This window comes from Rhinichthys klamathensis, unplaced genomic scaffold, assembly GCF_029890125.1.
Source record: "Rhinichthys klamathensis goyatoka isolate OS25496 unplaced genomic scaffold, OSU_Roscu_1.1 h1tg000369l_1, whole genome shotgun sequence".
Classification (NCBI taxonomy): Eukaryota; Metazoa; Chordata; class Actinopteri; order Cypriniformes; family Leuciscidae; genus Rhinichthys; species Rhinichthys klamathensis.
The window spans coordinates 1,969,336-1,983,180 of NW_026606877.1; the positions used below are offsets into that span (position 1 = coordinate 1,969,336).

The 13,845-nt window shown below is 36.6% G+C and overlaps 1 protein-coding gene across 2 annotated transcripts in view; it reads left to right on the forward strand.

Annotated features, from left to right (window-relative positions):
- The first annotated feature begins 9,907 nt into the window (after nt 1–9,907).
- Nucleotides 9,908–13,845, forward strand: part of ssbp2a (single stranded DNA binding protein 2a) — a 29,972-nt gene continuing 26,034 nt past the window's right edge. For both annotated transcript variants that reach the window (XM_056233371.1, XM_056233372.1), the window contains exon 1: nt 9,908–10,101. In XM_056233371.1, coding sequence (XP_056089346.1) covers nt 10,049–10,101 — 53 coding nt within the window. In that variant the 5' untranslated portion in view covers nt 9,908–10,048. The remainder of the gene's footprint in view (nt 10,102–13,845) is intronic.

Here is a 13,845-nt window from a genome sequence, read left to right on the forward strand (position 1 = left end):
CAAGCAGAAGACAGTCTGTTGATCGCAAGAATGAAGATCTTCTCATTGCAATGCAGTTTCTGCACTCTCTCTAATGCTTTCACCAATGCAAACACGATGATGTACATACAGTAAGAGATCATTGTGCAGTGTAACGTGCATCATTGATTTCATAACGAGTTGTCCAGATAAACTCGCGCTGTGTGAAAAGATTGTTCTTTGATCGTTTTCTGTATATAATTTGTTCACAATTTAAATAAGATACGATTTTGAGAGAAAGATTACATGTCTGAACTTAAACAATTAGGCTATCAGAAATTGTTGCTTGGTAGCTCGATCGATTTATTTTCAGACGTTTATCGAGGCCAGCTCTGTATTGAGAATGAGAATGTGACGTCACGTGTTTCACTCTGCGTTGCATTGTGGGAAGGCGTCGCCATCTTGGAAGGATACGCTATCCGTTGTCATGGTTACTTCGACAGTGAGACCAAGAGAAATAGCGACAGAGAGAGAGAGCAGCTTGATATTTGTTTGCATTTTTGCAATAAGGCACAGTTTCTTGGGAATAAATGAAGAAGGGGGAAGCAAAAGGAAAGGGGCTCTATCGGGAGAGATTAAATAACAACACAAAGCAGCGTTATTTAGAGAAACTACTTGACATCAACAACATGGACCCGTACGACCTGCTACAGAATGGGCGAAAGACCCAAAGCACTAACGTTACCACCTTTCACATACCCTGACATAGTCAATTACCTGGTTTATGGTATCAGTGCCTAACGTTACTGCCTACACAATGCAAGAGTTCAGAAGCTTTAAGTCATTAGAAGCTTATGAACAATTCTGCTGCGGCTGGGAGCAAGACTTAGAAACCCCCAAACCTGTAACGTTAAACTGCGAGAGTTCAGTCACACTGGATGTTTCAGGCCTCATTCATATGTGGAAATAAATCTGATATGAATCAGATGCGTGCATTTGCACCTGATGTGCAACGTCAAGCGGACAGACCGGACATTCCCCTGACAATGAGAGTCGTACATCATTAAAAAAAAGTGTATTTTTAAAACATTTCGCGGTACAGATATATCTATAACAAATTAAACAACTCTAGTTGAATAACAGAGTATTAATTTCGTTCGTTTGTGTTAAATAAAAGGCGAACTGTGCTGAAATGTGTTGCTTTTGAAATCATGCTTTGCTCGCTGTTGCTGCTGTCAGTTTATTGACAAGCAGTTTCTCTAAATAAAGCTGGCTAGCATTGTTATTTAGTCCCGATAGAACCCCTTTCATTTCTCTTCCTTCTTCATATCTTCCAAAGAAACTGCGGCATATCGCTAAAATGTAAACAAATACTAAGCTGCGCTGTCTCTCTTTCGCTATTTCTGGAATGTTTAGTCGCGCCTCTGTGAAGTTCTGAAGGCGTTGCCCCTGGCAACCGATAGCGTCTCCTACCATCATGGCCGACCGGCTCAGAGCCCGCCCAAATCAACCCAAATCGGCACGTGACTCCTCACTCTCAATTGGCCCAAGTTGAGGAAACAGTCGTCGGTGAAATGTTTGGACCATACAAAACTTTGGGAAGTTGTGTCGGCGCATTTCCAGAGAAAATAAAACTAACCCATTGTTTCTTCAGAGGCTTGGATGAAGGAACTAAAAAATACTTTTGTGTTCATTTGTACATCCGAACACTGATCAACTGCCATGCTTCGCTCGTTTGCAAGCCATGATATCTCTCGAGGAAAATCTCAAATCGTGCTCACGCGTTCGTACTTCCTAGCTCATTTTCTCATGGGCGAGCCAAATTCTCTGGGCGGGCAAAGCAGCGAAAGGGGAGGTTACCTTTCCTCCGTATGACGTCATACGGAGGAGATTCAAGATCAGCCCGTCTGAGCTTTCATTTTCTCAAAGGCAGAGAAAGATAGCCAAAGCTCGGTTTACACCGATTTAAATTTCTAGCCACTGGGGGACCATATACAGGCTAGGGGAACTCATATTAATGTTAAAAAACCTCAGAAAGTGAAAAATTCATGTCTGGGCAACATTTCGGCTACACGGTGGAGAACAAGGATGGCAATCGTGTAGTCTACAAGACCCACACAATTTGCCGTAAGTGTTTTAATAAGCTTCCTCAATTGACCGGCAACACGTCCAACATGCAGATGCATATCCTACGGCACCATCCCGAAATCAATTTAGTTGGAGCACAGAAAACAACCCAAAAGCAGCAGCCTACACTGCCTAGTTTAGTTTAATAATTTGCATTGTTATTATTGTTCTTTGGTGTTCAGATTATACAGGTTTTTCCTAATGTTATTTAATAAAAATACCGGTATATATATTTTTTTTCTCAAAATCTCATTTTTTCACCCCAAGCCCCGCCCCCGTGATAGAATCACGATACGAACCGAATCGTGGGTTTGGTGTATCGTTACAGCCCTACTGGGGACCTTTAATCTTAATGACTCTGAAACATATTTAAAGGGGTCATATGATGCAATTTCTTGTTTTCCTTTAAAAGAGATATTCTTTGTAAAAGTTAAGGCTCAGCCACACCTTCCTAAAACGCTTTGTTTAAACACGCCCCCTCAAATCTACGTCAGTCTGTGGGGGCAGAGTTTCATAACACCGCTCAAATGTACGCAAAGAAAAAAGGCGTAACTTTTATTCTCACTGTAGTATTTTTCCCGCCAGCGCTGCTAACTACTTTGTTTGGCCTTCCAAAAGAGGACACAATTAGAAAACAGCAGTTAAGCTTTATTTACTGCGTAAACACATTGCATTAACCTCCTGAGACCCAGAATTTTTTTTTTTGAATTTAGTTTTTTTCTCATGTCATCACATTGTTTAGAGCATAAGAAACAAATGGTAAAAAAAAAAAAACATTTTTGAAAAATGATATTTTATTCATATGTTATGCTATTTCCTTTGTAGTGGACACCAGGACTCAGTTGTTTAAAAAATAAAATGACATGAAATTATATGTATAGGCAAAAACAAAGGGAATTTTTTACATTTAAATTTTTTAATTTTTTAATTTATGGTAAAATGGCCATAAATTAATATTTACATTCAATGCAATGTATCTATACACTGTATCCAATTTGCACATTGTGTTCTTGGAGCAACATTTAATGAAAAAAGAAGTGTAATAATTGGATTAGTAATTAGCAACATTTTAATAATAATAATATGTAATATTTAATAGGAATATTGATGTATAATTTATTTCCATATTCACTTGTTGTGTCTCCCAGAATGCCTGATAAACATGCTTTAAGTCCTGATGTCCTCTACAGTGGACATGTATGAAATCAATGCCCTGTTCTGTAACAGAAAGTCATTTTTTGATTTGAAACCCCGTACTGTTTTCCTGAGATGTTGGTTTATGAAATACAATTTGAAAAATAGTCCGATTTAAATTATTATTACAATATATTATCATCCATAAGAGTGCTACATTTGGTCACGAAATTAATGTCAGACATTTTTAAAGACCAAGGAGAGGTTGTTTTCATGGTGAAACCTCCTAACATTTGGTATTTCTGAAAAGTCCTGAATGTGCTCTTTACAGGACACCCAGGTGTGACATGTGACATGTATGGTGTCAGAGAAATTAACTAAAATATAATGTCCACTACAGTGGACAAAAGTCTATTCATGGGTCCCAGACCAAATAAACAAAATGATGTTATTTTTTAGAACCGTCTTATGACCCTAGCTTTAAAAGTATTTCAGCATACTAATCTTGGTCTGTATATTACTAAATTGTGGATTGTTTTGTTCACTAGATGGCAGTGTACCATCTAGTTGACTGTCACTTACAAGTAGTTGTAAGTCCTCCATAGCCCCAAGATCAGTACAGAATCCAGAACTGGACAGACAGTCACCAAAACTCAAATCGATGATGCTAATGATAATGATAATGATGATGATAATAATAATAATAATAATAATAATAATATAACTAGTTGCTTATTAGCATGCAAATTGATATTGGCTGTTTTTGAAGCCTACTAAAGCACATTTTAATGCCTTATTCCTCATGACCATTTTCTACATCCTAAATCCTACCCAGTTCATATCCAAACCTTAATAAACCGCAATTAGGAGTTCATTGAGGCAATAGTCGTAGCCTAGTTAATTGTTATCAGTGTTATACTTGTTGCAGTATATTCAAGCACATGTTGGCCTAAGCTATACAGTCTTTCCAACTGAGTCATATATTTAGGGGTACATTTCATGTCAGCCAAAAAGTCAGGAAATCAGTATTCTTTTTTGATCAATAAACTAGGTGGTTGAATAATATATGCCATTAATGTGCTAAATTAATTATTTGGCCAGTTTAAGCTCTTCTGACTTTTTAAATATGTTATGAAAATTAACATTTGATTCATTATTTTGTCAACTGTCATACAGACAAATGCTGTGTCAAATGACACATGAATGAAGTACCACATGCTTGATAACACATTTGTTTAAAGGTTTTTGAGTCTATTCACCAGAGTTTTTGAGGTTATCAGTCTAACTGATTTGTAAATATGAATTTGGGACTTCATAATGGCCATTGTGGGATGCTATCATGAAGGTTGAAACTTTGACCTTGAGTTGTCTTTTGAAGTTTGTAAGCTGGTGTTGGAAGAGCTCGAGGAGTTTCTGCAAAGTCGTCCCTGTCCTCTTTTTCACTGTGATCTTAACAGGCACTTTCTCTTTGTTATCTTTCTTGTTCTTCTCTCTGACAACAGTCTCAGTTTTCCACTGTGTGAAGAAAACACTTGCTTGCATGTCCCCCTCACTTGCAACTGGGAAGTCTTTATTTTTGCAGGCAGGGCATTCATTGTACATACAATCCTTTGATTTTGAGTCACAGCATACAGACTCTGCCATTTCCTCCAAGTTAGTACCCCCAATGAATCGGAGAGAATGCAGCTTCTCTACAAGAAAACCAAGATTCTCATGTACCTTGCAAAGGCATGATTCCCTGTCTGCAATGGATGGCTGGACTACCCAGAATGGGCGCATACAGCAGAACAAAGAATATGAGGTTTTGCAGTCAGGACTCTGAAGGAATCTCCTATGCAGGTTTTTCATTGTGTCGTTTAAGAACCTTTTCTGTTTCTTTATCTTCCCTCTAGTTATTGTTTGTGATTTTCCAGCTGTGAGGCGACTATTTTCATCCCTTGTCATGAAAGACAGCACTTTATTGTGTAGTCTGTGACACAAGGATCTATACTTTAACTTGTTGGAGAGGATGGATCTCTCACTGTTGGTCAGCTGTTTCTTCGAAATTGCTAGGGCCTCCTGAAGTTTGTATTTTAACTTGTATTTTTTCAAGATCTTTCCTGTCTGTCACCAGAGCTGCAATGATCTTCCTGGTATTTTTGTGTTTGGTAGAGGCATACGTTTTGCTGATGTTGTGTATTAGGGCGTAATGGAAAATCTCACATAGCGTCAAATGCCAGACTGTAGTAATAGGTTTTAAGACTAGATTTAAAAACAGCAAGTGTTTGCTGTTACCCGTCAACAGGCGAGCTGCTGCATACTGGACCCTCTGCAGTCTGGAGAGAGAGGCCTGACTAATGCCTATATAGAGGCCATTACAATAATCCAGATGCGATGAGATAAAAATGTGAAGAAGTCTATAAAAGACAGGAAAGATTTCACCTTGGTGAGTTGTCTCAATTGGAAAAAACTAGATTTAACTACCAAGTTAATCTGTTTATCCAATTTAAAATCACAGTCCATAATAACACCTACATTTTTAACATAAGGTTTCACTAGTGGATTCAATTCCCCAAGAAGATCCAACTGTAAGGATTCATAAGTGCCAGCCGGCGTAAACAGCATGACTTCTGTTTTACTTTCATTAAAACTTAGGAAATTCAGTGCCATTCAGGCCTTAATTTCCTCAAGACACCGTAATAGAGGCGCTAATGTAGGAGTGTCTCTTCTTTTCAAAGGCAGATAAATTTGCGTGTCATCTGCATAACAATGAAAAGAGATACCAAATTTCCTAAAAATATGTCCCAGAGGGAGCAAATACAAGGCGAACAAAATAGGCCCCAAAATGGATCCCTGGGGGACCCCACACGTAAAAGAAGCCGTTGAGGAGGCAAATTCTCCAAGGCGAACTGAGATAGTTCTTTACGACAAATACGATTTAAACCATGCCAACGCAGTACCCTCAATACCAACACATTTTTCTAAGCGTGTTAACCAAGTTCTTATGGTCTATTGTATCAAATGCAGCCGAAAGATCTAATAAAATTAGAATCGCACAGTTCCCTGAGTCAGTAGTAAGTAACAAGTCGTTAGAAACCTTCAACAGTGCAGTTTCTGTACTATGCAGGGACTTAAAACCAGACTGAAACACTTCATGGATACCATGTAGATCTTGGAATGCATTCAATTGTCCAAAAATACAACCTTCTCCAGTAATTTAGACAGAAACGAAAGTTTCGAGATAGGTCTAAAATTAGCAAAGACTGAGGAATCCAGGTTAGATTTCTTGATTACCGTTTAAAAGACTTAGGTACAACTCCCGAGGCCAGGCTACTATTAATAATCGCAAGTACAGTAGGACCAATAGCTTCAAGTGAGTCTTTTAGAAGACGTGGAGGAACAATATCCATGCAACATGAGGATAATTTCATTTTAACAAAGATCTCCCTCAGTGAGACAAGAAACACCGGCACAAACTGATTAAAAACAGCAGAGCACTCAGAGGAAATGGATAAAAAAGTCAAAGGACGGGATATATTAGATCTAATAGCTTCAATCTTATCAATAAAAAAAGTGTAAAAAATGTTCACACAATTCGGCAGAAGGCTCTAAACAAGTAGCTTGATGAGTGTTCAAAATAGCATTAATAGTACTTAAAGCACAGCTGGCTTATGGGAATTATTACAGATAACATTAAAGAGATACTTTGATTTCTCAGATCTAACACTTTTTTGATATTTAGAAAAATTGTACTGTAAAATATCAAATGAGATCTGTAATTTATCCTTCTTCCAGCGGCGTTCCGCCCTTCTGCATTCCAGCCTTATAGCTCGAGTGGTAGCATTCAGCCTAATATAGGTTTTTGATCTGGTTGAGTCTGTATCTTGCTTTAGTCTTTCACATATTTTCCTGAATTTGTCAGTTTTTCTTTTCTGTTACTTTACTGCATCATTCAGAGCCTGAATCTCAACTTAGACTCCCTTCTCCGGATTTTTTTCCTTCCAGCTGTTCTCTGTCTGAAATAATCAATTATTTTTTATTGATCATGTGATGCGTTCATGATCATCATGATCGTGTTCTATGCATACCAAAGAATGCTAAGCTGATATTCTAGTCTTTTCATTGTGATTTCATAATAAAATCTGTTGTTGAACATATTATCTGCTCAATAAACCTGTACCTCGACATTTGAGACTGAGGGCCATCTTCAGCACTCTGAGGTGGAGTAAACTGGTTCTCTATCACTTTATTTCTCTGTCTGCTGTGGCGCTGGGCTCTTCTCCAGTATGCTTTTTTCCTTCTCTTCTCTCTTCTCCCTCTCACTTAAATCTTTTTATTGTCTTCACCTTTCCTAGATTTCTGCCATCATGCCACTTCTCTCTGTGTTTAATATACAGCCCTTCTCTCAGGATCAGCATCACGCCGAGCCCTATACTGGCGCTGTTTCTCAGCAGCAGATAAACCCATCTCCCTAAAACGCAAATCACTCTGTTTAATATTATGGATTTTAAACACACACATTATAATAATATATATTATAACGTTAATTAATATATTATATTATTATCAAGGTAAATTAAGTTTTATAATGCATCGACACTTCATGTTGTAAGGACATGACTAAGCAGAAATGGATATAGCCTATGTCAAATCTATTATATTATAGGGTTAAGTCAATCATGAGGAATTCTGAATGCTTTATAACCCTTGACAAATGTGAATATATAATGTGTATATAATGTTATGGATACTGAGTTCATAGAAAGTGTGGCCGGGATTAGATCAGTTAAGTTTATCCATACACTGTAAAAAATGATCGTGATTTTAACGGTAAAACACTGTAAAAATGCTACAGTGAAAAACTGTTAATTGGTTAACAGAAAGTTTCCTTACTATATACGGTAAATAACTGTGATATATATAATGGTACATTTAATTAAATTTTACTGTAAAATACCGTTAAATTTACAGTTTTTGGAAGTGAAAAAGAACAAGTCATTGTATAATTTACAGTGAAAAAATGTAAATTGACATTCCCACAATACCCTGCGTGACACTTCACATTTGATGTATTTTGTTTTTAAATAACTGTTTCTTCATAATTTTCTTAGTTTTTTTCTAATCAGTTATGTACAATCGGGTTTTATGTTACATTTAATGTTGTTAAATTAATGCTTATTGCATTTTTTAAATTTCAACAAGTTACCATTATGGTGTTTAATGTTTGTGTGAATGACACTGTGCAGCTTCTGTATATTAGTATTAACTTTCTTGTGGAAGAGCTGCTTATGATGAGATTTGGTTGACCATATGACTCTCATCACTGCTGTGATTGTTGGCTGTCAGTGTATTACAATGGGAAAAAAAACAGATATTAATACTTCAAAAGGTCAGTATATTAACATTATATCAGATAATGAAATACGGTTTATTCCTGTAAAATTATATACGGTTAAAAGTTGTAAAACCTAAAACGTTGCTACCGTATTTTTAACAGGAAAACTCTGGTAACCACAGCTGCCAGGGTTTTCCTGTAAATGTAACGTTTTTTTTTTTTACAGTGTAGGAATTGCCTAAAACCATGATTTGCATTACAATGTAATTTCCATATAATGTAGTGTGAGCATAAATTGAATCTGAATTGCCAACATTGTCAAACGTGTTAATCCTTGTCAACTGTGTTACAGTTGATGGGTAACACAGTTGACAGGTAACACACTTGACATTTCGGACATTTTAGGGCCTCGTGCAAACTGCTGGCCTTAGTTAGTAGTTGACCTTTATTAACTTATGTATTTATATTCTTTCTATACACATTTATAAATATAACATGTGACGCAAGTTCACCAGAACATGTTGATAACACAGTTGACGGTCAATTAATCTACTCTATGCGCAGACAATACTATAGTATAGATAATATATTGACGATGAGAAACTTACCACACTGTCTTCAAATTTCCCTCCAAAAAAAGGAATTATGTCACATGTTGGACATGTGACTTTGGAACAAACCATTGCTGATTTATAGGGGGTTTTATAGGGAGTAACTCAGTTGACACTGAATTCTCAGTCAGACATACACAAAATTGATTATTTAATGTAGATGCATGAGCAAAATAGTTTTTAAAACACCTTTCTCACAATTTAATGATTATTTTGGACAAATATTTATAAGAAATATATACAGAAACATGCATTTTAGAGCTAATCTGGAGAGCAAAACGTACTCACACCAAATCGGACAGCACAAAAACAGCAAATTCCAGAATAGAAATTGCAATTTTTGCAAGATAAAAGATGGGTAGGCTTTCTGTTGGATTGTTGTAATAAATTAATTAGAAATGTCCCCTGATATAAAAGTGGTCATTGCTTGAAGTGAAAAGTTGATGATTTAAAAAAAAAAAATTTGATAATAGAGTCCATGACATGTAGCCTACCCCAGAATGACACAACAACGTCCATTGAGAAAGTGTTTAAAAAGCAAAGTCACTTGTCAATTAGGAATTAAGACATTTGAGGGCTTGTGAGGGGAAAATGTCACCAAAATAAATTGGATTGTGTGCAGTCAGACTGTATGTCATGCATCGCGCACCACCCCTCCGAATTCACCGGATCACAGGGGGCGTGGCTGCAGTCAAAGCGAAAGAGAGAAAGGTGTTGAGTGGGCGTGGCCATTGAGGTTATTTGTTCAGACATCCAGAGAGAGAGGGAGAGAGAGAGAGCGCGCCTGTTCTTCACCCCGGTCCATCCAATGGCGAGGAGCAGACTGAGTCGCTATGGTGACGAGATTGTTTCTACGGAGGCTGTGATGGGTTGACAGGTGCGTGACAGTCGCGTCTGTGCAAGCATGTACGCCAAAGGCAAGAACAGCGTGCCATCGGACAGTCAAGCCCGAGAAAAGTAAGTTATATTGAGCAGGCGGTGGAGGAGGAATTCTCGCGGTCACATCTGCAGTCGCACACACACATTTGGACAGAGGAGACATTTAAGACAGCAGCTGGCGCATGTAACGTACGCTTTGCTCCTCAAGTTACGCGCTTTCTGCATTATGAGAAGATATTTATATATCACTAAGTGTATCCTGTGGTCATGTAGGCTATTCGCTTATATGATTATCAAGAATAATTTATTTTCCTTCAACGTTCGCAATGGCAGAATCTTTAATAGGCTACCGCACGTAATTAACTTACTCGGATAGTTTGCTTCGCTTTTCCTTTGTACCACAGTGTTTTATGCATTTTGAGTGACCTTTCTGCCGACCATCTGAATGTCTCTTGGCTGTTTTTCCGTGTTTTAGACATTTTGACTTTTCGTAAACAAAACAGGCTTGGTTGTGTTGTTCTTAAAAGGTCCTGTGCAAGGTGTTTTGTCCTTAATCATAAGGATGCTCAAATCATTTCAAATAGCATGGACATTAACTTTTTTATTTTTAACATCAAGATTTTAGGCTTACATATAAATTTTTACAGGAAATTGTTTGTTTTAGGTGCTTTAACCATTTATTTTGGTTTCACCATCTGCTTTAAGGTTTCTTCTTTTGTGCTGTTCACTTTAATAGTCTAGTGGTGTGATATATGTATATATATATATATATATATTTTTTTTTTTAAGTTTTACACATAAAGAAGTGAACATCACCTCAAATTATGTTCATTCACATTAAGACATTCTATATAAGTATTAGAAACAGCTTTTTTTTAAATGGACCAACAAGCAGTCCTGACATCACAGTTCCAAACTAAACTAATAGTCAAAGACCACGGCCTGGTTTCCCAGAGAGGGCTTAGATTATGCCAGGGTTAGTTCAATTAGGACATAGCTTTCTAAAATATGCCTTAGAAAACGTTACTGGTGTGCATCTTGAGAAAAACAATGGCACTGACATATTTTAAGATATGTCAATGCAAGTTGATTTCAGTTAAACAGCTCAATCATGCATTTTAGAACTATAGGCTTAAGCATTGACTGTGAAACATGGATTTAGGTGTTATATAAAGTGTGGAAGGTGGTGTCTTTGTATTGTATGTTGGGTGTTGTCAATCCCTTAGCAAGTTTAGACCGAGGAGGGCCTATCTCTGTCTAAACTTTAATTTTAGTTTATCCTCTACATTTGAAGAATAACAGTTGAATAATATAACTGGATTAAAAAAAACTTATAGTGAAGGTAAAACTTGTATCTTGAACAGCAATCTTAAGCATCATCTTAACTTAGAAATTGCTCTGATTTTAGACAGCTGTAAAGACCAGCAAATATTGATAAGCTCACCCTGTAGTCAATGGTTTGTAGGCCTATCTCAGTTTGAGGAGTCACATTTGTTCAATCTTCACTAAAACTCCCCTATAAGTTTCAGTTTAACCTAGATAGCCACTGCGGTTAGACTTCCATAGTTAAGTATTCTCAAAACTCTCTATGGTTTTAGGGCTTCACTCTCTATATAAAAGGTCCCAAATTAACATTTGACAGCTGCTAAAAGTGAGTAAAAATTGGCTTTGGTAAGTAAATAAAATGCCAGCTGGGCTGTAACTTTATAAGGAACTACAACAAAATATGGTTTAAACTCTCACTGATGTAAGTGATCTGAGCCATTCAAATCAAAGACATAAAACTGTCTACTAAAGAAAACACCTGTCACAACGTGTCTTCCAACAGCTTTTAGCTCAGTGGAAAATGTACCATAGGATGTTTATCTAGAATGCCTGAATTCTTTTCCTCTCCAGAACTCCATATGTGGAATACACATTTGAGCTGCCACAACAAAAAAGAATGTAACAAAATCAGAATGGCAGATGTTTTTATCCAAAACAATTAACACTGCATTCAAGCATTTTTTTTGCTTGTTTCCTGGAACTCAAACCCATGACCTTGGTGTTTCATCAGCAGCATCATGCTCTTTACTGTTTGAGCACCTCGAAAACATTTTTACAGTTTCATTACAGTTGGAGAAATATTTATGACCCATAAATTGTCTTAAACCACTGACCATTGTGGCCAAAAGTTAATTTTGAATCCTGCATACATATACTTAAAAAATGTTGTTTCACTAAATACTTTTTATATACTTCTACTATAAAGTTCCAGAATGATGCTTTTCAATATATGTTCTCTTTGTATAATGTGGTGAAAAGTGTCATTTCTCTGTTCTGCTGTTTTGTTCAGTTAAGAGAATGACTGGTGTTGTCGTTCCTGCTGCTGGAACAGTTTTTCCGCAGAGTGGTTGGCCTCTGATATTTCTCTCCATCATTGATATGCAAGCGGCATCACACTGGCCCTACTGCAAGGTTAAGCAACCGTGACGGCATGGCTTAGAAACTGGCTAGAAGTCTTTCTCTCTGTCTTTAGCCTGTGTGTAATACAGCCTTCCTTTTTTATTTACAAATCACACACAGCCTGTGTTATGTCCTTTAGTTTTTCCATGCGTCCTTTGACCTGTTTGAAATCCAACAAAGTTAAGCGGTTTGTCCATTATTGTCGCTTTGGTCTATTTCTCTTTGTAAACTTGACTAAGATCTTCTGCTAAGATTGTGTGTTGTAAGTTCTTTTCCAGAGCTGCACATTTTCTCCATGCTTTCATCTGCAAGATAAGCTGGCATTTCCTGTTGTCGTGGAGAAAGGCATTGTTTCTCGATGTGTTGTGCAGCATGCTTTGGTCTAAACCCCTGAACTCCTGGTTTTCATTCAGACTGTTCACATTTTTCACCATCTACATGCATGCTCCAGTCAAACACCATTTCTTAAAAATATTAAACACATACACTTATAAGCTATGTTGTATTTTATTTTTTATAAAATTATTTCTGTGTTCAGTTTTATTGACACGTTATGATAAAGATGAAAGCAAACTATATTCATATTAACCTAGTAGAGCATCTTAATTAATCCAGAATAGGCTAAGGAATGTAGCATTGTTCTGTCAACACAGGATATGAGTTTCATTCCTTAGACTTACCTATGGCCTTTTCCCCTCTGAAATTGTTCTGTTATTCTTTCATAGCTCCATTTTTCCCAGCAGTGTTTTTCCAAACAAGCTGATTTTTTTCCAACTTACACCATTTTAAAATTCAGCCATGAACTTAGAGATTTGCTTAGAAATAAATGTACACAACTAAATTGATTTATATAATTGATCAAAGGTGATATAAAGACCATTTCATTGTTACAAAAAAAGTTTCTATTTCAAATAAATGCTGTTCTATTGAACTTGCTGTTCACAAAAATATTAAGCAGCACTGTTTTCAACATTGATAATAAAAAACTGTTTCTTGAGCAGCAGATCAGAATATTCAAATGATTTCTGAAGGATCATGTGACACTGAAGACTGGAGTAATGATGCTGAAAATTCAGCTTTGACATCACAGGAATAAATTACATTTTAAAATATATCAAAATAGAAAACTTATTTTAAATGGTAATTATTTTTTTTCTAAAATACTCTTTTTACTGTATTTTTGATCAAATAAATGCAGCCTTGGTAAGGATAAGAGACAAAAAAATCTTACTGACTAATTTCTTAACGCTTGTGTGTATGTAGCCTATATAATGTATTATACTGTATCTTCTGCAATATGCATCCCTGTATTCCGCCATTGTCTGTTGGCTACACATCAAAGCTCAAAACCACCATAATGTGTATTAATGTATAATG